Consider the following 23,909-nt stretch of genomic DNA (forward strand, 5'->3'; position numbering starts at 1 on the left):
AGCTAGGAGACTCCTGTGGTTGAGAAATTCGTCGGCTGATGTCTCCTCTAAGGCTCAACTTGGGGCACTGCCTTTTAAGGGCAAGCTCCTCTTCGGTGGAGCAGCTGATAAAGCTTTTGGGTGAAAATAAGGTCCACGGATTGCAGGAAGACAAGCCCAGTGGGTCCAAGAGGTCTCTTCCAGCGCATTCTTGTTTTCGTGGCCAAAGGCATTTTCGGCAGAGCAGAGCTCTGGCTATGGGTCAGAGACAGGCTTGGGGAGGTCGCAGTCCTGGATCCAGTCCTTTGGGACCCGTAGAGCAGGCAGGGAGGTCTCTAGCCAGGGTTCTGGCGGCAACAAATCTATACAATGAAGCAAAACTGGCCCACTCCTCCATCCCGAGGATAGGAGGTTGTCTCACGTATTTTCACGAGGAGTGGGCCAAGATAACGTCGGACTGGTGAGTCCTAAGTGTGATAGGAAAAGGTTACGCTTAAGAATTTATTTGGCCGCTCAGAAGTCTCTTTATGGGGTCCCCTGTGGCTCGGCACACAAAGAGTTGGTCATGCGGCAAGCTCTCGAGTGTCTGCTTATGTTAGAGGCTATAGTTCCTGTTCTTCCGCTTGAGTGGAGGAACAGGAAGGGACGTTATTCCATCTATTTTGTGGTCCTCAAAAAAGAGGGCACTTTTCTTCCAATTTTGGAATTAAAGAAGGTGAATCTAACTCTCAAAGTGCCATGGTTTGGAATGGAAACTTTGCGGTCTGTCATCAGGGTCGTTTGGACAGGGGAGTTCCTGGCATCCTTAGATCTGATGAAGGCCTACCTGCACATCGGAATCCGTCCGGACCATCAAAGGTTTCTCAGGTTCATGATCCTAGGGAGCATTTTCAATTTTGTGCTCTCCCTTTCGGTTTAGTGACAGCTCCACAGACTTTCACCAAGGTGATGATAGTGGTGGCGGCAGCCCTCAGGAGGGAGGGTGTTCTGGTGCACCCATATCTGGACAACTGGCTGATTTGAGCAAAGTCGCAGGACCTTATGCAGGCAAGCGGTGGAGGTAGTGATACGCCACTTGCAAGCATTGGGATGTGTAGTGAACCTATCCAAGAGCCATCTTCTACCCTCACAAGTTTTGAATTTTCTGGATGCATATTTCAATACCAAAGTGGGGAAGGTTTTTCTCCCAAAAGAGAGCATACTCAAGTTGCAGTCTCATGTTCGGTATCTCTTACAGTCCCAGGTCCTTGGCTCCATGGCATCTACCTTGGAACTAGTGCCCTGGGCGTTCGCTCATATGAGACCACGTTAGCAGATGTTGCTGTCCCACTGGAACCCAGTATCAAGCTGCCACTTACCAACCTAGAATGGTCCAATCTTTCTTGGTGGCTTTCATGCAGTCATCTGGGCCGTGGAGTGGACTTGGAGGTTCCATTGTGGATGGTCATGACGACGGATGCCAGTCTTTCCAGCCGGGGAGCAGTGTGCCAGTACCAGTCCATCCAAGGGAGATGGTCGTCGGAGAGAGTTTTGATCCATCAGGAGTTTTTACCTCTTTTGTGCGGTCGCTCAGTCAGGATCCTGTCCGACAATGTGACACTGGTGGCCTATATCAACCGCCAAGGGGGGGGGACCAAGAGTCGAGCAGTGGCTTGGGAAGTGGAAATGCTGATGTCTTGGGCGGAGCAGCATCTAGCTCAGATAGTAGCTTCTCACATTGCAGAGTCCGACAATGTACAAGCCGATTTTCTCAGCCGTCAGCAGTTAGATACCGCAGAATGGGAGCTATCAGACAAAGCGATGTCTCATTACCTGTAGATTGGGGGGGGGGGGTTTCCTCATATAGATCTAATGGCGACTCAGTGGCATGCCAAAGCTCCTCGCTTCTTCAGTTGCAGGAGAGAGCGAGGAGCAGAAGGGGGTCGATGCCCTGGTTCTTCCTCGGTCAAGCAACGTTCTCATATATGTGTTTCCGCCAAGGCCTCTGGTGGGCAAGATTCTCAGGAGAATAGAGGTCCACCCAGGAAGAGTAATTCTGGTGGCTCCAGAGTAGCTTTGATGGCCTTAGTTTGTGGACCGGGTCAATCTAGCAGTGGATGGTCCGTTGAGGCTGGGACATCTTCCAAACCTGCTTCATCAAGGTCCCATGTTTTTTGAACAGGCGGATCGCTTTTGTCTAGTGGCTTGGCTTTTGAGTGGCAGCGTTTAAGGAAAAAGGGATATCCGGAGGATGTTATCACCACTTTTTTGCAAGCTCATAAGTCCTCCACCTCTTTGGCTTATGCTAGGATGTGGAGGATTTTCGAGTCTTGGTGCACTCATAAAGAAACTGACCCTTGGCGAGCCTCGTTGTCCCAGATTCTGGCCTTCTTGCAGGATGGACTGGTTAAGGGCTTATCGTTCAACTCTTTGAAAGTTCAGGTCTCCGCCCTGGCTGGTTTTCAGGGCAAAGTCCATGGTAGGCCACTGGCGGCGCATCCTGATGTGGTGCGCTTTCTTAGGGGAGCAAATCATTTGTGCCCTCCTTCTTGGGCTGTCTGTCTGTCTGTCTGTCTTGGAGCCTGAATTTGGCCCTTAAGGGCTTATGTGCGGTGCTGTTTGAGCCCCTTAGAAAGGCTACCATTAAAGATCTCACTCTGAAGGTGGTTTTCTTGGTGGCTATTTGTTTGGCCAGAAGGGTTTCGGAGATTCAGGCTTTGTCCTGCAGGGAGCCTTTCTTTACGGATCTTGGACTTGGGGGTCTCGATGAGGATGGTTCCATCTTTTCTGACTAAGGTGGTGTCAGCGTTCCACTTGAGTCAGTCGGTGGAGCTTCCGGCTTTTCAGAATCTAGAGTCGGGTATGGCTCATGCTTCAGAGTTAAGGCGTTTCGATGTCAGGCGGGCCTTGTTGCAGTACTTGGAGGTGACCAACAGTTTTAGGGTGTCAGATCACCTCTTTGTACTGTGGAGTGGTGGAAAAAAGGGTCAGAAAGCTTTGAAGGCTACAATTGCTTGTTGGTTGAAGGAGGCTATTGGTTCTGCTTCATTTGTTGCGGTTGTCCTTCCCGGAGGGGTTAAGGGCTCATTCGATGTGATCCCAGGCGGCCTCCTGGGCAGAGTGTCAGCTAGTGTCTCCACAAGGGATTTGCCGTGCAGCGACTTGGAAGTCTTTGCATACCTTTGCCAAACACTATGTCCAAGCTCCGGAAGTTGCTGGTTTCGGAGAGGGCGTCCTTCAAGTGGGACTCTCACTGTCCCACCTAGTTTAGGGAAGCTTTGGTACATCCCAGGAGTCTGGACTGATCTGGGTACATATAGGGAAAGGAAAATTGGTTCTTACCTGCCAATTTTTGTTCCTGTAGTACCACAGATCAGTCGAGAGACCCGCCCATTGGCGTAGGGTGAGTAGAAGAGTCCGCTCATTCTGTCTGTCTAGTCTTTTTATTATCTGAAGAATGGCACAGGTTTTTTTCTTGCCTTAAAATTTGTATCATTGTTGACAGTTTGATTCTTCTTTCCGCTGCTCTTTCGAGGAATATTGTATTCATAATTTGATTTGAAGTGTATTTTCGGTATCTGCTTAGGTACATAGTAATACTGAGGGGCTGCAGGTGCTACACCAGGTTATATGCTGGTGGCTGTAAAAAATTTCTCTGTCTCCATCTGCTGGAAGGAAGGCAAAACCCAGGACTCTGGACTGATCTGTGGTACTAGCAGATAACCAATTTTCCTTTATCAGTACACACAATTTTAATTCATTTTTTATTTAATCTTATTTCTTTTCAGATGATCCAACCTTTTATTTTGAGAAGATCAAAGAGAGATGTTGAAAAGCAGTTAAGCAAGAAATACGAGCACGTGTTAAAATGTCGTCTCTCTAATCGGCAAAAGGCCTTGTATGAAGATGTTATCTTACAGCCAAGGTAAGACATTATGCTCCGATGAGGTGCTGGCCTTTTCTGTAGAGGTTAAGGTGGAATGAGTCCCGTGAAATGCTGATTAATTATTTTTGCCATCTTTATCCATTGGTGCTTTTCCGGTAGATATAACTAGGCATGTTACTTTCTGTCTTTAGTACTAACTAGCCTGTAGAGATGAAAGAAAGTGCAAACGCACTGACTTTCATAGTCTTTTATAGGCAAAATGTGGATCATGTCACAGCCATCCTTATCTTAGAAGAGCCAATTGCAATCTTTAGAGATCAGAGGACGGGCCAGCTGTGTTGCTGAATGTGATTTTAACCTGAGTTTGATAGTTGTCAGAGATAACAAATGATGTGGTATACATTACATAGGCTTTACATAGAGCAGTTTTCCATTCCATTTTCGAGTGCTCTGAATTTCAGCATAATTCCTACAGTTCTTTGTGAACCGATATGATGCTTCGACTAATATCGGTATAAAAGACCCTTTAAATAAATAAATAAATAAATAAATAAATAAATATTATTTCTGTTTATTATTTCATTATTTGTTGCTGACTGAGCAGAACCCAGGAAGCCCTTAAGAGTGGTCACTTTGTCAGCGTGCTGCATATCCTGATGCAGCTGCAGAGGATCTGCAACCATCCAGATCTAGAGGACCCCCGTCCGTCCCGCTCGCCCTATGTCGCCAAAGCCCTGCAGTATAATACTGCTTCCCTGGTACTGACGGCGCTGGAATGTGATCCATGGAAGGTGAGAATATTATTGGGGAGTTCACACGGGCAGCAAATATGTTGGCGGCAGTCTTGCATGGGACTTGACAGGTGGTGGCAGTCCAGCATGGGACACAGCAGTGGCTGTCCACTGTGGGATGCGACAGCATTGACAGCAGTCTGGCATTGCTCTTAAGCAGCAGCAGTTTTGTATAGGATGCGCCATCAGCAGTCCTGCATGGGGAGCAGCATTGACAGGCAGTGCAGTTTGTGATGTGGCAGTTGCAGCAATCTAGCATGGAATACATCACCGCAGTCTTGCATGGGATGTGGCAGAGGCACCAGTCTTGTGTTGGTCATGGTGGTGGTGGTGGCAGCATTGAATGAGACACAGTGGCAGTCTGATATGGGAGGCAGCATCAGCAGCAAACATATTCCACTTTTACATAGTCTTAGGGAGCAAGATTTCAATATTATTTTTTGAGATTATAATTAATAACACATTAACAGAATTAAACATTTATTATTTTTGCTTAAAATTTCTGTATACCATATCTCATGTGTTGATCTTGAATTTATTTTGAGTGAAAACCAGTTAACACTTCCGTTTTTTCTTTCTTATGCTACCTAGAGCAGCGACATGTCCATGTTTGATCTGATTGGACTGGAGAATACAATGAGTCGCTACGAGGCACAGGTACTACCCAAGCTGAAAGTGACCAAGAAGCTCATTGATGAAATCTCCAGCTCCCCAGACCCTCCACCCAGACCTACCCCAGTCAAGATCAAACCAAACAGGTGTGTGTGTGTACTGTGCAGTTACTGTAATAAACTACTGAGGGATTGTCCGATTCCTGGACCCAGGTCCTACCTCATGGACCTGCACGGTCTTGGATTGCTAGAAAGGCAGTGTTCACGGTGCAGTTATTACTCAAGAGTGACACCTACTGGCTGGTTCTTATGCTGGGAAGAGATAGGAAAGCACCGTCCAGGCCTTTCAGTCTGAGGATTATTCCTGTTCATACCCCAGATCAGTCCAGACTCCTGGGTTTTTTGCCTCCCTGCTAGCAGGTGGAGACAGAGAAGAAAAGCTTTACTAAAACTGCTACTTAACCTAGTGGGCTACCAGCAGTCCCTCAGTATATTTCTGTCTCCAGCAGATGATAGAGGTTTAGAACCTGCATTCTGGAGTTAAAAAAAAAAAAAAAAAGAGGAAGATGGATTTTTTTCAGGAACTTTCTCCTGGGGTTGTTAGGTCCCTGGTAGGAGCCATCCTCCCTGGTTGAGGTGGACGAGCAGGGGGTTAATGACCCTTGGTACTGACTTGTCCCTGGACGATAAGCTGGTGGTCCAGTTCCCTCAATCCCCAGAGTCCCCTCTGGAACCAGTAGTCAATCTGCAGCTTTCAGGAAAATACTTTTATCTTTATCATAAAAAAAAGAAAAGAAACGATCTGATCGTTTTGCATGGCGGCTTGGAGAGGGTTTCTCGACTTCGCCTGGCTCTGTGAGTGATCGATGATCATACCAGACACAAATGAGAGCCGATGGTAGCTGGGGGGGTCTTGCATTGACAAGACCGCCACAGTGAGCTACAAGGAGGCAGCGCATGTGGGATGCACATGGCTCCAGCTAAGGATTTCACCAAGGCCTGTCGCTCGTGCAGGGATATGTGTGCTGGTCTCATCTGTGCAAATTTTGTGCATGTGCTGTGTCTCCGAGGGAGAAGGCAGCTTGGCCAGTGCAGGCTCCGTTTTAGCACGTAAAAGGCCAAAAAGGTTATTGGGAGCCACTGCAGATGCTTTTCCTGTGAGCGTGGGAATGGCAGCCATCTTGAGTGTAGTCACAGCGGCACCCAGGGAGGCAGTGGATTCCTCTTCTCCCTTATCGCCTGTCATACAGAGTCCTGAAGAGAGGCCAGACCTGGATTTGCCAATAGGCACACTAGGCCTGTGCCTAGGGTGGCAAAACTCTAGGGGGGCAGCAGGTCAGCTGAAGATTTGCTGCACCCTGTTCTGTGCTCTTACTCAGCAAAGAACTGCCTTCTGATCCTGCTCCAACCCCTTATCTCCCAGTACAGAGAACAGGAAGAAAGGAGTGTGACTGGAAGGGACAAAGCAAAGAAAAATTGCTCTACTCCCTATTTCAGCCCCTCCCATCCTGCACTCTGCAGGAAACTGGAGGAGGGATGTGAGGCAAGAGCACATAGCAGGGAGCAAAGAAAAGTCACTCTACACCTAATCCAGCCCCTCTCTTCTGTCATTTAGAGACATAAGGGGAAGTGGTGAATCTGGAGCACATAGAGCAGAACAAAGAAGGCTGTGCCTTAGATGTTCTGCTCTGTTATCTCTTGTTTGGAAAGGGGGGAGAAGGGGGCAACAGCACCAGCAGTGCCTAGGGGTGGCAAAATCCTAAATCCATCACTGGGAGAAGCAGGAAGCCTTGGAAGATGAAGAGGCCTTAATGCAGAAGGTTTGGGAGGATTCTCAGGCCTTCTCCTCGGATTTTGTGTTACTTCTCCACAGAGCCTATCTGGTTAGAAAAGCAGCAGGAAAGAAGTGCCCTCATACAAAGGGTCAGCTGCAAATCCTGCAGAAAGACAGTAAGAACATAAGAACATAAGAAAATGCCAAACTGGGTCAGACCAAGGGTCCATCAAGCCCAGCATCCTGTTTCCAACAGTGGCCAATCCAGGCCATAAGAACCTGGCAAGTACCCAAAAACTAAGTCTATTCCATGTAACCATTGCTAATGGCAGTGGCTATTCTCTAAGTGAACTTAATAGCAGGTAATGGACTTCTCCTCCAAGAACTTATCCAATCCTTTTTTAAACACAGCTATACTAACTGCACGAACCACATTCTCTGGCAACAAATTCCAGAGTTTAATTGTGCGTTGAGTAAAAAAGAACTTTCTCCGATTAGTTTTAAATGTGCCCCATGCTAACTTCATGGAGTGTCCCCTAGTCTTTCTACTATCCGAAAGAGTAAATAACCGATTCACATCTACCTGTTCTAGACATAGAAACATAGAAATGACGGCAGAAGAAGACCAAATGGCCCATCCAGTCTGCCCAGCAAGCTTCCCTCATTTCTTCTCTCATACTTATCTGTTTCTCTTAGCTCTTGGTTCTAATTCCCTTCCACCCCCACCATTAATGTAGAGAGCGGTGATGGAGCTGCATCCAAGTGAAATATCTAGCTTGAGTAGTTAGAGGTAGTAGGGGTAGTAACCGCCGCAATAAGCAAGCTACACCCATGCTTATTTGTTTTTACCCAGATTATGTTATACAGCCCTTATTGGTTGTTTATCTTCTCCCCTGCCGTTGAAGCAGGGAGCTATGCTGGATATGCGTGAGGTATCAGTTTTTTTCTTCTCCCCTGCCGTTGAAGCAGAGAGCTATGCTGGATATGCATTGAAAGTGAAGTATCAGGCACATTTGGTTTGGGGTAGTAACCGCCGTAACAAGCCAGCTACTCCCCGCTTTGTGAGTGTGAATCCTTTTTTCTTCTCCCCTGCCGTTTAAGCAGAGAGCTCTGCTGGATGTGTGAAGTAACAGTTTTTCTTTTCCCCTGCTGTTGAAGCAGAGAACTATGCTGGATATGCATTGAAGTGAAGTATAAGAATGGAGTGATCAAGCTAGTTGAAAGGCATCAGGAATAGAGGAAGGTGGAGGTAGTAATTTGGATATTTGGTTTGGGGTAGTAACCGCCGTAACAAGCCAGCTACTCCCGTCTTTGTGAGTGCAAATCCTTTTTTCCACATTTCCTCTTGCTGTTGAAGCTTAGAGTGATGTTGGAGTCACAGTAACCATGTGTATGTTTATTGAATAAGGGTATTGTCTCCAGGCAGTAGCCATCATTCTGGCGAGTCACCCACTCTTCATTGGCGGCCTCTTGACTTTATGGATCCACAGTGTTTATCCCACGCCCCTTTGAAGTCCTTCACAGTTCTGGTCTTCACCACTTCCTCCGGAAGGGCATTCCAGGCATCCACCACCCTCTCCGTGAAGAAATACTTCCTGACATTGGTTCTGAATCTTCCTCCCTGGAGCTTCAAATCGTGACCCCTGGTTCTGCTGATTTTTTTCTTATGGTAAAGGTTTGTCGTTGCCTTTGGATCATTAAAACCTTTCAAGTATCTGAAAGTCTGTATCATATCACCTCTGCTCCTCCTTTCCTCCAGGGTGTACATATTTAGATTCTTCAATCTCTCCTCATACGTCATGCGATGAAGATCCTCCACCTTCCTGGTCGCCCTTCTCTGTACCGCTTCCATCTTGTCTTTGTCTTTTTGTAGATACGGTCTCCAGAACTGAACACAGTACTCCAGGTGAGGCCTCACCAAGGACCTGTACAAGGGAATAATCACTTCCCTTTTCTTACTCGATATTCCTCTCTCTATGCAGCCCAGCATTCTTCTGGCTTTTGCTATCGCCTTGTCGCATTGTTTCGCAGACTTCATATCATTAGACACTATCACCCCAAGGTCCCTCTCCTGCTCCATGCACGTCAGCCTTTCCCCCCCCATCGAATACAGTTCATTTGGATTTCCGCTCCCCATATGCATGACTTTGCACTTCTTGGCATTGAATCTCAGCTGCCATATCTTCGACCACTCTTCCAGTTTCCTTAGATCCTGTCTCATTCTCTCCACTCCTTCCGGCGTGTCCACTCTGTTGCAGATCTTAGTGTCATCCGCAAAAAGACAAACCTTACCTTCTATCCCGTCCGCAATGTCGCTCACAAAGATATTGAACAGGACCGGTCCCAACACCGATCCTTGCGGTACACCACTTAAAACCGCTCTCTCTTCAGAGAAGGTTCCGTTTACCGTCACACATTGTCTTCTGTCCGTCAACCAATTTGCAATCCAGGTCACCACCTTGTCACTCACTCCCAAGCTTCTCGTTTTATTCACCAGTCTCCTGTGCGGAACCGTATCAAAAGCTTTGCTGAAATCCAAGTATATGACATCGAGCGCTCTTCCTTGGTCCAATTCCTTGGTTACCCAGTCAAAAAAGTCAATCAGATTTGTCTGACAGGATCTTCCCCTGGTGAATCCATGTTGCCTCTGGTCCATCAATTCTCCGGACTGTAGATAGTTCACTATTCTCTCTTTCAGCAGAGACTCCATTACTTTTCCCACCACCGAAGTGAGGCTAACCGGCCTGTAGTTGCCAGCCTCCTCCCTGTTCCCACTCTTGTGAAGCGGGACCACCACCGCTCTTCTCCAGTCTCTCGGCACCACTCCCGTTTCTAGGGATCTATTGAACAGGTCACACAGCGGACCCGCCAGAACATCTCTGAGCTCCCTCAATATCCTTGGATGAATCCCATCAGGCCCCATGGCTTTGTCCACTTTCAGGTTCTTTAGCTCTTCCCACACATTTTCTACTGTAAAAGGATTTTCATCTATTCCACTTCCCTCCAGTTTCTTGTTGTGTAGAGATGGTCCTTCTCCAGGGTCTTCTTTAGTGAACACAGAGCTTGAAGTATTCGTTTAATATTTCTGCCATTTCTTCGTCTGTCTCCACACATTGATCATTACCACCTCTCATGATTTTAAACCTCTCATGATTTTAAACACCTCTATCATATCCCCCCTCAGTCGTCTCTTCTCCAAGCTGAAAATTCCTAACCTCTTTAGTCTTTCCTCATAGGGGAGTTGTTCCATTCCCCCGTGCTATGGTCGCGACCATAGCACGGTGGTTGAAGAAGGCCATAGTTTTGGCATACTTTTGTATGGGATGGTCGGTGCCTCAGGGTCTGAGAGCTCACTCGACTCCGTTGCAAGTGGCATCCTGGGCTCAATGTCAGCTAGTGTCACCACAAGAGATTTGTTGGGTGGGTACTTGGAAGTCATTGCACACTTTCTCCAGGCATTATCGTGTGGACATCCAGGCACCAGAGTCTAAGAACTTTGGTGAAAGCGTGCTTCGAGCAGGACTCTCGCAGTCCCACCTGGTTTAGGGAAGCTTTGGTACATTCCAGGAGTTTGGACTGATCTGGGTACGTATAGGGAAAGGAAAATTGATTGTTACCTGCTAATTTTCGTTCCTGTAGTACCACAGATCAGTCCAGAGTCCCGCCTGGGGTTGGAGAGTCCGCACAATCTGTGGTTTTTTGTATATAAGGATTTTCAATTGAGTTTTTTCTGGCTCAGGGGATGGTTGTACATTCTGACTTACAGGGTTATAAGGGTTGTTCAGATTAAGTGGTTCCATTTCCTCCTGCTCGTTCAGCAGGAGATGTTTGATAAGTTTCGTTGTGTTTTTGGATACATTTCCATCTTGGCTTGGTATAGGTCAGTACTGACAGGCTGCATGTGGCACACCAGGTTAAGTGACAGTGTCAGTAAAACTTTCTCTATCTCCATCTGCTGGAAGGGAGGCAACACCCAAGAGTCTGGACTGATCCATGGTACTACAGGAATGAAATTAGCAGGTAAGAATCAATTTTTCTTTAGAAGGTGTATTCCGAAGATGCCATTGCCGTCTTACTGCAGGCCGAATGACCATCCACATCCTTGGCTTAATTTAGGGTGTGGAGGATTTTTGAGACTTGATGTGTTGAACAGAGCGTGTAACCTACTCAGGCTTCAATTTCCCATACTTTGACCTTTTTACAAAAATATCTAGTGAGGGGTCTAGCCTACAATTTCCTTCGAGTACAGATGGTGGCTTTAGGCTGTCTTTGGGGTAAGGTGCAGGGAGTGTCCCTGGCCTCACATCTAGCTGTGATTTGTTTTCTTTGAGGGGCAGAACACTTGCGGCCACCAATGCAGAAGGTGTCCCTCATGGAATCTTAATTTGTTGATGAGGGTGTTGTGTGAGGATTCATTCAAGTTATTGCAGAGGACGATGACCTAAAAGATTTAAAACCTGAAAGTGGGTTTTTTTTGGTGGCCAGAAGAATTTCAGGTGTTGTCTTGTAGAGAGTCCTTTCTTCAGTGTACAGAGAATGGGGTGTCTTTGCAAACGGTGCCTTCATTTCTGCCGAAGGTTGTTTCGGCCTTTCATTTTAGTCAAACAGTGGAACTTCCCACCTTTCCAAATTTGGATTTGTCTGTGCTGCACGCAAAGGAACTTCATGTGTTGGATAGGCAGCGGGGTTAAGGTATCTGTAGGTGACTAATAGTTTCTGGGAATCGGATCAAATTTTATGCTTTGGAATGGGCCAAGAAAGGGGTGCAGGGCATCCAAGGCTACTACGGTATTACAAGATGGCTGAAGGTCGCAATTAGCTTGGTGTATATTTGTAAAGCAGCACAGAAGTGGAGGACCAAATTCACCAAAAGCAAATCCATAGACAGAGTTAGAGTTTGAACACATCCCTTCTTTGTGTGTGTACTTGTGTGTACTTGTAAAGGCCATCCAGTGTCGGAGGGTCTAAGGGCTCAATCGACTCAGGCACAGGCAACCTCATGGGCCAAGTGTCAGCTAGTTTCTTCACACTAAATATATCGGGCAGCTACTTGGAAGTCATTACACACTTTCTCCAGACATTACTGGTTGGATGTCTGGGATCCAGATTCTGAGGGGTTTGGAGAGAGGGTATTGCGAGTAGAGCTATCACATTTTCCCAGTATAGGGAATCTGGGGTACATCCCAGGATTCTGGACTTATCTGGGGTATGAACAGGAAAGGAAAATTGGTTCTTACCTGCTAATTTTCATTCCTGGAATACCTCAGATCAGTCCAGAATCCCGTCCGTTCAGTAAAGCCCGCTCATCATGGCAGTTTCGTTACTATGATCTGCTTAATGTTGTTGGAGCAAGTTTTCCATAGAGGCTCTGTCTCCCTTCTGCTCATTGAGGAGTGTTGAGGGTCTCAGTTATTGTTATAGTTATTCTCATCTTGGCTTGGGTACAGGTCATACTAAGAAACTGCAGGTGGCACTCTTTTTATTCATTTATTTATTTTTATATATTGGTGTTCGATTTTACATATCACATCGGTTTACATTTCAACAAAAAAATGCAGGAAATCAAGCTTTTCCTTTGTCAATACATTGAACAATAATAACCATGGAAGTTGTTAACAAGGGAGAAAAAACAAGGGAATGGTTAACACCAAGGGCTGCACGAAGGGGTGCACAAAGGGGCGTGCCCCTTTGTGCACCCCTTCAGCGCACGGCGCTTGCTGACTTGGTGCCTTTCAATGGTCCGGTTCCGATTGCTATGACGTCGGGGGAGGGGGTTATGTGGCAGTGTCAGTAAAGCTTTTTTCCATCTGCTATTAGATGTTACAAGGTGTTCAGCACTGGTGGGTAGCCCTCCCCTTCATGAGCGCCTGCTGGCTTGGCGTCTTTCAACGGTCCAGTTCCGATTGCTATGACGTCGGGGGAGGGGGCAGGTCTCACAACCATGGCTTTCCCCACAGTATTCTCTTCTCAATTTCAAAGGCAGTTTTTTCAATTTTTTTTTCTTTTCTACCTTGGATGTTAGATGTTACATGGTGTTCAGCACTGGTGGGTAGCCCTCCTCTTCATGAGTGCCTGCTGGCTTTTGGCGCCTTTCAACGGTCCGGTTCCGATTGCTATGACGTCGGGGGAGGGGGTTATGTGGCAGTGTCAGTAAAGCTTTTTTCCATCTGCTGGCAGGGGGGCAAAACCCAGGAGTGTGAACTGATCTGTGGTATTCCAGACATGAAAATTAGCAGGTAAGAACCAATTTTTCTTTGCTGCAGTGAATGGACTAAATGAGAGAATAAATGGGGAAAAGTTCCAGGCAGCTGTATTAGGTTTCTGTTGACCTGAGAAAACTCAAGGGGTGGTCAAGTGCTTGATAGTTGAGATTCAATGCAAAAAAAGTGCAGAGTAACACATTTGGGGTGCTGACATCTAAAGAAACAGAACTGGATGGGGGACTGAGATACTTATGTGCCACAGGCAAGAGAGAGATCTTAAGGTGATTACATCCAAGGATCTTAAAGTAGGAAAACAGTGCTACAAGATTATGACTCGAGTAAGAGAGTTGGTAGGCATAACCAGTAGAAGAAAGGAGGTGATAATGCCTTTGTACAGGCCATTGGTGAGAACTCACCTGCAGAATGCTGTTCAGTTCTGGAACTAGACACAGTCCAAAACATGAGGTCATGATATAAGGCTCAGAGGAAGTAGACTGAGGAGTACATCAGAAAATAGCTTTCTTCAAAAGATGGTGGATGCATGGAACAGCCTTCTGGTGTGTAGGTTGTATGGTAGAAAGTATGGAATTATGAATGGAGGATCCCTGGTTGCGAAGAAGTGATGAGAAAACCAGTAATCAACTGAGGGTCTATAGCCTTATAACAGGAATAAAACTGAGAAAACTAGATAGAGCCCTTTATTATGTTTCTGTGACCAGGGACTCCTAAAGGAGCAGGAGGATGCTGCTGGGTAAGGAAAGCACTTGACCTCTCTTGAGCACAGACTGCCACTTGCCTCTGCCAGTCCAGGGTGCTTTTTGGTATGAGAACCTGTAAACAAATGTATCCGCAGGTTATTTCAGACAGTGCAATATGGCCAGAAGCCAGAAGGCAAGACCATGGCGTTCCCAAGCATTCCAGCGCAGCGCACTATCACCACAACTTCAGCTACTGTAACGCAGCAGGGGCAAGTCCGTGGGAGATCGCCCATCGCCACAGCAAATCAAGGTGAGATGATTGCCTTTAATGTATCCTGATTCACTCGGATGCTTCCAGTGCTAATCCTCCAAGAGGTATTTCTCATAAAAACTAGAACATGAGGGCTGGTAAGGACCATTAGGCCCATCCAGTCTGCCCAGTTTCACCTCTGGTGCAATGCATTCCTCTAATTTCTTTACAACTAAGGATTTTCAGTACTTACCCAGGCCTTTCTTCATTTCCTTTACTATTTTTGTCTCCACTGCGTCCATCAAGAGACAGTTCTTTCAGTTCGCCACCTTTTCCATGAAGAAATATTTTCTGATGTTCCTGAGTCTACCCATCTGGATGTTCATATTTTCTTTATTTATTGATTGATTCTTTTATATCACTCAACAGATACCAGAGCTGGCCAGAGAGGTATACAATTATAATATACAATACGTATAAAATCATAATACTACATTAAAATGCTAATAAAATCAAGCATAAGAACAAAACACCCACCTTATATTACCTAACTAAGAAACCACCTTCCTACCTACCTCAGACTATCCTGCCACAAAGGTAACTAAGCCAGGACCCCCATGAAAGTGGAAAAAGCCATGCTTTGACCTTCTTTCTAAAGGAAAGTTCCTATACATACCCAGAGCAGTCCAGACAAGCTGGTTATACATCCCTACCAGCAGATGGAGGCAGAGAACAAAATCTTGAGGCACTGCTACATAAACGAGAGTGCTACCTGCAGTCCCTCAGTATTTCTCTGTCTCCAGCAGATGGTAGAGGTGCTAACCTGCAGTTGATCAAATTTAACTTGAGAGAGATTGTTTTTTTTTTTCCTGAACTTACGAAAGCTCCCTGAGGTATTAGGCTCCTTTGTGGACCATCCATCAGGTGGAGCAGGGCGACCGGGGGTTTGGAAACCCCTGGCTGGTGCTCGCCCTCGACCGGCTGGAGGTCCTGATAGCCAGGGGACCACTGATGCCCTTTCCTGAGTCCTGCACCAGCCTATCAGGGAAGTACCCTGTTCTTTTTAATTAAGCTTTGTTTTATAAAAAAAGAAAAGGTGTTTCAGGCTTCAGGGAACAGTCGGCGGTGAGGGCCTCAGAAGCAGCGGGAACTGTCGGCACCTCTGGAAGGGAAGGCTAGGGAGTGCTTCTCTTCCTTCTCTCTCGGTCCGGGGGGCCCAGGTGTGGCGAGGGAGGTCGCGGCTGGTTTGTATGGGACCACAGGTGCGATTTCCTTTCGTGCTCCCATTCATTCAGGACTGCAGGTTAACATTGCCGCTCGCATTTCGCTGGCAGACCCCTTGATTTCTCTTTGGGGTACCCGCACACCGCTCCGACCGCGTTTTCAAGGGCGACCGACACGCGCCATGCTTGTAGCTTGTGCGGCCTGTGAGACCTGCTGTGCGTGCGAATCGCTGTTTAAGCCGTGTGTAAGCCCTGTGTTCCTGCAGGTATGGCGCCAAAACCTCGTGCAGCGGCCTGCACGGCCTGTTGGGACCTGTTCTGCTCAGCTGAGCAGTAAATCTTTGTGTGCCGGCTGCCAGGCGGGAGGTGACAGGACCTTGGGGGGTGCCCTAGAAAAGAGGGCCCCCCCCGATCAGTGGGGTCCCCAGTTGTGGTCCCGGGAGGATCACGGGGAGCAACCGTGCCCAATGGAGATCGCAGGCAGGACTTGGTGCTCAGCAGGACTTTGCAAGATTGCCCTCCCCCTCTGTCACCTGTAGTTCAGGATGACTTCGAGGGGTTTCAAGATTTGGGGGCCAGTCTTTCTCATCAGTGGGCTGAGGACACAGAAGATTTTTCTCTGGAATTTGTTCTCCTTCATAAGGCCTTCCTGGCAAGGAACAGAACACGCATCGAGGTCACCTGGGCATGTGTCTAAGATCCCTAAGGTTGTTCCTTTCTGGGGCATCCAGGGACCCTTTTTGACGTCAGGCTCAGGGCCTGTGGTCGGAGGAGGAGAGGGCCTGGTCCATCAATTGCCTGGAAACAAGGGCGGTTCAACTGGCATTGGAGGTGTTTCTCCCCTGGATCAAAGGCAGGATGGTCCAGATTTTTTCATACAGTGCAACAACAGCGGCATGCATCAACCACCAAGGTGGGACGAAGAACCGTGTGGTGGCTCTGGAAGCTCGGCAGTTGTTTGCCTGGATGGAGCTCCATCTGCAGGGTACAGCGGCGTCTCATGTCGCAGGTATGGACAATGTGCAGGCGGATTTCCTCAGCAGACAGCAGTTGGATCCGGGGAAATGGGAATTGTCTCCGGAAGTTTAGAATCACATTTGTGCCAGATGGGGCAAACTTCAACTGGATCTCATGGCAACGCAGGCCAACACGAAGATGACAAGGTTTTTCAGCCGCAGAAGAGAGGCCAGCGCGGTAGGCCTAGATGCCTTGGTTTGTCCTTGGCCGACAGGGATCCTACTGTATGTGTTTCCCCATGGCCTCTCATCGGACGTGTACTTCGATGCCTAGAGTCTCATCCCAGGTCAGTGGTTCTATCGAGGGACCCCTCAGATTGGCTCACCTGCCTTGCTTGCTACGACAGGGACCCATATTTTTGGATCAGGAGGATCACTTTTATCTTGCTGATTGGCTTTTGAAAGGTGGTGCTTGCGCCTGAAGGGCTATTCGGAGCAGGTGATTTCTACCCTCCTCTAGGCGCAGAGACCCTCGACCTCGATGGCTTATGCCAGAGTTTGGAGGGTCTTTGAGTCCTGGTGTCTGCAGCGCCAGCTGGATCCCCTTTCAATGGATGTGCCCCAGATTTTATTCTTTTTGCAGGAGGGGTTGTCTAAGGGCTTGGCCTATAACTCGCTCCACCTATAGGTATCCGCTTTGGGTTCCATTTAGGGGCAAGGTGTGAGGGAGGTGGTTAGCTTCCCATCTTGATGTGATTCGGTTTCTGAAAGGAATGAAACATTTGCGTCCACCAGTGAGGAAATTGTGTCCCGATTGGAGCCTCAGTTTGGTTTTTCAGGTTCTTTGTGGGCTGCCCTTTGAGCCCTTGTGAAGGGCAATGTTGAAGGACCTAACTGGTGGCAATTTGTTCGGCCAGGTGGATTTTGGAGTTGCAGGCTCTCATGCAGCGACCCCTTTTTGTGCATTTCCAATGATGGGTTACATTGTGAACAGTTCCCTCCTTTTTGCTGAAGGTGGTGTCTTTCCATATCAATCAGACAGTAGATCTTATGGCTTTTCCAGAGTGGTCCAGGGATGTACGCCGGGTTATCTTGCGTTATCTGGAAGTCATAAATCCTTTTCAGCACTCAGATCATCTTTTTGTGTTGTTTGGTGGCGTGAAAGGTGATAAGGCCTCGAAGGCCACGATTTCTCGGTGGCTTAGCGGAGACTATTTGGTCTGCTTTTTATTTGTAAAGGTCATAAGGTTCAAGAGAGGCTGAAAGCGCATTCCCTGTACATACCCAGATCAGTCCAGACTCCTGGGTTTTGCCTTCCTTCCAGCAGATGGAGATAGAGAAAGTTTCTCAGGCACCACCTCTTAACCCAGTGTGCCACCTGCATCTCCTCAGTATTTCTCTGTCTTCAACAGATGGAGGTGGTGCAAAACCTGCGGTTCTATACCTGAGCATTTAAAAAAAAAAAAAAAGAAAAAGAAAGATTCACCAGAAGTGGAGGATTTCCTCCCAGGAGGTTGTCAGGTCCTGGTGGGAACATCCCTCCTGGTAGCAGGTATCAGACGAGCAGGAGTTGGGGACCCCAAATTGCTCCCTGTGACTCCGGGGGAAGCCTTTGCCATTTTCTCAGGGAAGTACTCTGTCTCTTTTTTTTCTTTCCTTGCACTTCTCCTTTAAAAAAAAACAAAACGAGAACGACTTTGTGGGAAGCCTTTGCCATTTTCTCAGGGAAGTACTCTGTCTCTTTTTTTTCTTTCCTTGCACTTCCCCTTTAAAAAAAAAACAAAACGAGAACGACTTTGTTTCTGCACTGTACGGCATTGCTTGCTGAATGCTGCTCCTGTCCATCTCTGGGAGCGAGCAGAGTCAGGGTGCCTAGGCTATTTTTACTGTCCCACAGCTCCCAATCTTGTGGTCTGTGCCAGCGTCCTTGCCGTTCTCTCATGCCGGCCATGACACGTCTAAGCCACTGCTCTGAGTGTGGAGAGCATAGTATGCAGCTTTCGCAGGTTGTACGCTGTTCCCACTGCCTTCCCAGGGGGGAAGGCCTGTCTCGGACGGCGTCTTCTCACAGCAGCATGGCTCTGACAGTTTGCCAGCCAAGTGGCATGGTGCAACCAACCCGTTCCCGCTGAGTGCGGAAATGGCGGCCATTTTGGAAACCTTCGTGGCTGCTGAGCAAAGAGCTGTAGGAGGAGGGGATCTCCCTCTAATGCTAACATTGGCCAATTCGAGCCCGGAGAAGGCCCGGAGGGCATCCGGGTGGGAACCCTAATTCTCTGGGAGGGGATTTCTGTGGGTCCACACATTTTTGCCCAGATTTTATTCGATTGATGCATGAGGCATACATGGCCAGTAAGGGCAAGCAGAGTTCCTCGGTCAGCAACAAGGCACTGGGCAACCCGCCCAATAAGTTATCCAAGTCATCGGGGATGCCAGTGTCTACCCAAGTTCGTACAGTCAAGGGCCCAATGTCACGTTTAGCGCCCGATGATCCCTCTGACAACGACTCCGATCAGGGGCTGCCCTCTGGGGATTTGCCCCTTGTTGACCCTCCTCTCCACCCTGACTTGAATCAGGCAAGGTTTCCTCTGTGGAGGGTGATGATCCAAAGGTTGTGCACCTGTTCCAAAGAGAAGAGCTCTGTCCTCTGATTCCTCATATCCTAGTGGAGCTCAGGATAGAGATTCCACAGGAGGAAGCTAACCACGACACGGTGGATCTGGTCATTGTGGTTTGAGGGGTCCGGCTTGGACCTTTCCTTTTCACAGAATGGTGAAGCAGTTGATGGTCAGAGTGTGGGATACTCCGGAGACCAGACTAAAGGTTGACAGGGCTAAGGATAAGCTTTATCCTTTGCCTGAAAAGACCCTTGAACTTTTGAAAGTGCCAAAGATGGATGCTTCAGTGTTAACGGTTACCAAGAGAACCACCATTCCGGTTGCCGGAGCATCAGCGCTGAAATATCTGAAGGACAAAAAGCTTGAGGTTTTATTTATTTATTTATTTATTTAACAGTTTTATATACCGAAGTTCTAGCAACAAAGTTACTAATCAATTCGGTTTACATTGTAACAATAAAATTGACAGAATGTAGAATAATGTCTTACAGAGAACAGGGAAGATTTAACTTGGAAAAATAAAATAAAATAACTTAATAAATCTCTGCTCTGGGCATCCATGCGGTGGTATGCAGCAGTTTTATGCTTCGTGCAAGTCTGAGATGGGTGCAGCAGCTGCAGAGTGCCAGGGATCTATCTCCCCAGGACACCGAACGAGTGGAGCATTTGGAACCTGCGGTAGTCTACAGGGCCGATGCTTTTTATGACCTTATTCGCACCTTTTCTAGGACAGTGGTCTCGGCGGTTTCCGCTAGATAGCTCTTGTGGTTGCAGAATTGGTCTGTGGATGTTTCGTCAAAGGCTCAGCTTGGCACGCTCCCCTTTAAGGGAAAGCTACTTTTTGGAGAGGATTTAGAGCAGTTGATAGAACAGCTCGGGGATAATAAGGTGCACAGACTGCCAGAGGACAAGCCTAAAGGTCTGAAGGGGTTTCTCCCGATTCATTCTCTTTTTCAGGGACAGAGGTGTTTCCGACAGAGCAGAGCTCTGGGTGCTGGCCAGAAGCAATCCTCAGGGAGGTTTCAGTCCTGGTCCCAGTCCTTTCATGGCTGTAGAGCAAACCGGGACGGTTCTGGCCAAGGGCCTAGCAGAGCCAAATCTGCTCAATGAAGCAAGGCCGACCCGCTCCTCAGTGCCGACTAACGGGGGTCAGCTGACCCTTTTTTTACGAGGAGTGGGCCAAGATCACGTTGGACCAGTTGGTTCTAAACGTCATAGAACAAGGTTACGGTTTAGAATTTGCTTGTTCGCTAAGAAGCCTGTTTATGATATCCCCTTGTGCCTCTCCAACAAAGAAGCGGGTTGCCTAGCAAACTATCCAAAGATTAGAGATGCTGGGAGCTATCGTTCCTGTTCCTCGGGACGCGTGGAAGACGGGACGGTACTCCATTTATTTTGTGGTGCCGAAGAAGGAAGGGACATTTCGTCCAATCCTGGACTTGATGAAGGTGAATGCGGCCCTCAAGGTTCCCTGCTTCAGGATGGAAACTCTTAGGTCTGTCATAGTAGCGGTACGAAGCAGAGAGTTTCTGGCTTCCTTAGATGTCACAGAAGCATATTTATACATCGGAATACATCGAGATCATCAGAAGTATTTCAGATTCATGATTCTCGGAAAGCATTATCAGTTTTGCGCACTTCCATTCGGTCTTGTCATGGCTGCCGCTACAATGACCAATGGTCATTGTAGTGGCAGCCCTCCGAAAAGAGGGGATACCGGTGCCATCCATATCTGGAAGATTGGCTCATTTGAGCGGTCGGAGGACCTTTGCAGATAGGCGATAGAGGTTATGGCTCACCATTTGAGAACCCTGGGTTGGGTCGTGAACCTAGCCAAGAGCCGCCTCTCCCCCTCTCAGGGCCTAGATTTATTGGGGGCACGCTTCGATACCCGAGTAGGCCCTTGGTTGTTTGAAGGACAAGGTATGTTGGGCGACCTTGGCAGCGCATTCAGATATAGTCAGGTTTCTCAGTGCAGCAAAGTATCTGGCACCTCCTATCCGCAAAGTGTGTCCTTCCTGGAGCCTCAACTTGGTTCTTAAGAGCATGTGTGCAGCTCTGTTCGAGCCTCTCAAGAGAGCCATAGTGAAAGACTTGACTATGAAGGTGGTGCTCTTAGTCACCATTTGTTCTGCTTGGAGGGTTTCGGAACTTCAAGCCTTGTCCTGTCGGGAGCCCTTTTTGTGGATTTTGGATTACAGAGTTTCCCTGCGAACTGTTCCGTCTTTTCTGCCAAAGGTGATTTCAGCCTTTCACTTAAGTCAGGCAGAGGAGCTTCTGGCCTTTCCAGATTTACAGTCTGAAACGAGTCATGCCAAAGATTTGAGACGCTTAGATGTTAGGGGGGCATTGTTGAGGTACCTGGATTTCACCAACAGTTTCAGACTGTAAGATCACTTATTTGTGCTGTGGAGCGGTGCAAAAAAGGACCAGAAGGCGTCAAAGGCCACGATTGCTCGGTGACTGAAGGAGGCTGTTGCTACTGCATATATCTTTCATGGTCGTCCTGTTCCTGAGGGGTTGAGAGCTCATTCTACTTGTTCCCAGGCTGCTTCCTGGGCTGAATTTCAACTCATGTCGCTACAAGAGATTTGCAGGGCAACTACTTGGAAATCCTTACATACCTTCGTCAGACATTTCCGGTTGGACGAAGAGGCTCCGGATGTCGGCAATTTTGGAGTGTTCTCTGAGCGGACTCTCTCAGTCCCACCCCGGTTAGGGAAGCTTTGGTTCATCCTAGGAGTCTGGACTGATCCAGGTGCGTACAGGGAAAGGAAAATTGGTTCTTACCTGCTAATTTTCATTCCTGTAGAACCACGGAAGAGTCCAGAGTCCTGCCCAGAGATGAAGAAGAGTTTGTGGAGAGTCTGCTCAATCTGTCTTTGCTATTTTCTTGCTTTTTTCTGAAGAATGGCACAGGTTTCCCATTGGTCCTTTTACGAAAGGATTTATTTTCAGTAATACATTTTTTCCTTGTCCCCTGCTCGTTCCAAGGGACGTAGTGTAGTTGATTGGTTTGAAGTTTGTTTTGTTAAGTATTTTTTGCTTGGGTACTGATTAATACTGAGGAGATGCCAATGGCACACTGGGTTAAGAGGCGGTGCCTGTGAAACTTTCTCTGTCTCCATCTGCTGGAAGGGAGGCAAAACCCAGGAGTCTAGACTGATCTGTGGTACTAGAGGGACAAAAATTAGCAGGTAAGAACCAATTTTCCTTTTTACAAGGGCGCAGGTAGCTTCTTGGGCAGAGTGTCAATTATTTTCTCCTCAGGATATTTGCAGAGCAGCAATGTGGTCATCGCTACACACTTTCACCAGACACTACTGTTTGGACGTGCGCGCTCAGCAAGATGCGTCCTTTGGTGAGGGTGTCTTGCTCACGGGTCTTTCAGGGTCCCGCCAAGTCTAGGGGTGCTTGGGTACATCCCGCTTGTCTGGACTGATTTGGGTATATACAGGAAAGGAAAATTGGTTCTTACCTGCTAATTTTCGTTCCTGTAATACCACAGATCAGTTGGTGCCAAAAGATTGTTTCCTGAGAGTCATCGTAATTTAGTTGGAAGAGTGTTTTCTAATTAACTTTTTGTGTTTTCTGGAGATCATAGCGGTTTCAGGGCAGGGGGTTCCAGCTCTTCTTTGCCTGTTCGCCCTAAATGAGTGTTCATGGTTTCTAATTCTTTAGCTTGGGTACAGTTCAATTCTGAGGCACTGCAGGTGGCACTCTCGTTTATGTAGCAGTGCCTCAAGGTTTTGTTCTCTTCCTCCATCTGTTGGTAGGGATGCATAACTCACTTGTCTGGACTGATTGTGGTATTAGAGGATCAAGAAATAGCAGGTAAGAACCAATTTTCTTATAATTTGCCTCCACTTTCTTCTCCAGAGGTGCCGAATTCCATAACTCTGGGCCACACTCTGAGAACATTCTGTTCTTATATGCCTGTATGGTGTTCTAGAATATTCTTTCCTTTGAAAAAATGGTTTGCTTTCGTGCCTGGTTTATACCTTTAAAGTGTTTGAATGTTTCTGTCTTTATTCTGATCTATCATATGCCCACCCCCATCTTTCCTCTCTCCCTAATTATCATGTCATAAGGTTTATGTTGCAGACCCTACACCATTTCGGTAGCCTTTCTCTGGACCACTTCTGGCCTGTCTTATTTCCTTTCAGAGGTACGGGCTCCGGAATTGGACGCAACATTCTAGGTGAGGTCTTACCAATGGCCTGTACAGAGGCATTGCCACCTCCTTTTTTTTTTCTCCCTGTGCACACCAGCATTCCTTTGCCTCTTAACCCACTCTTTCATTGTGTTGAGATAATGGGATACGATCATTCTGAGGTCTTTCTCCCGATTAATGCCACTGCCCTCTGCTAGACTGTCCTGCACAAGACTTTGGGCCTTTAGCTGTTATGCACCAAAGATCTGGAGCCTGCTTCCACTGCCCCTACACTTGGAGCCCGGCTATCTCACCTTCAGGAAGAAAGCTAAAGCATGACCTTTTAGCCAAGCATTCCTAAAAGAGACTTCCTGTCCATCAACAGAATATTCCTAATTCCTGTTAATACCAAGATCAGTCCAGGCAAGTGGGTTTTGCATCCCTACCAGCAGATGGATGCAGAGAACAAAAACGTTGAGGCACTGCTACATAACCGAAAGTGCCACCTGCAGTCCCTCAGTATTTCTCTTTCTCCAGTAGATTGTAGAGGTGCAAACCTGCAGTCTAACATTAAAAAAAAAAAAAGATTTACAGAAAATTAAGAAAAAAGCTGGAGGAAGCTCCCTGAGGTGTTAGGCTCCTCTGTGGACCATCCCGCAGATGGAGCAGGGCAACCGGGGGGGGGGGGGGGGGGGGGGAGTTTGGAAACCCCTGGTTGGTGTTTTGTCCTCATCAGGCCAGAGGTCCTGATAGCCAGGGGACTGGTTCCCTCAGGATCTTCGAGGTTC

At 47.6% G+C, this 23,909-nt stretch overlaps 1 protein-coding gene across 7 annotated transcripts in view; it reads left to right on the top strand.

The window, feature by feature from the left end:
* Positions 1 to 23,909, top strand: part of LOC115100599 (E1A-binding protein p400-like) — a 274,887-nt gene that overhangs the window by 129,692 nt on the left and 121,286 nt on the right. For all 7 annotated transcript variants that reach the window (XM_029619158.1, XM_029619157.1, XM_029619159.1 and 4 more), the window contains 4 exons: positions 3,747 to 3,883; positions 4,449 to 4,635; positions 5,227 to 5,393; positions 14,077 to 14,231. In XM_029619158.1, the coding sequence (XP_029475018.1) occupies positions 3,747 to 3,883; positions 4,449 to 4,635; positions 5,227 to 5,393; positions 14,077 to 14,231 (646 nt within the window). The remainder of the gene's footprint in view (positions 1 to 3,746; positions 3,884 to 4,448; positions 4,636 to 5,226; positions 5,394 to 14,076; positions 14,232 to 23,909) is intronic.

The sequence above is a fragment of the Rhinatrema bivittatum genome, chromosome 11, assembly GCF_901001135.1.
Source record: "Rhinatrema bivittatum chromosome 11, aRhiBiv1.1, whole genome shotgun sequence".
In the NCBI taxonomy this organism is placed as follows: domain Eukaryota; kingdom Metazoa; phylum Chordata; class Amphibia; order Gymnophiona; family Rhinatrematidae; genus Rhinatrema; species Rhinatrema bivittatum.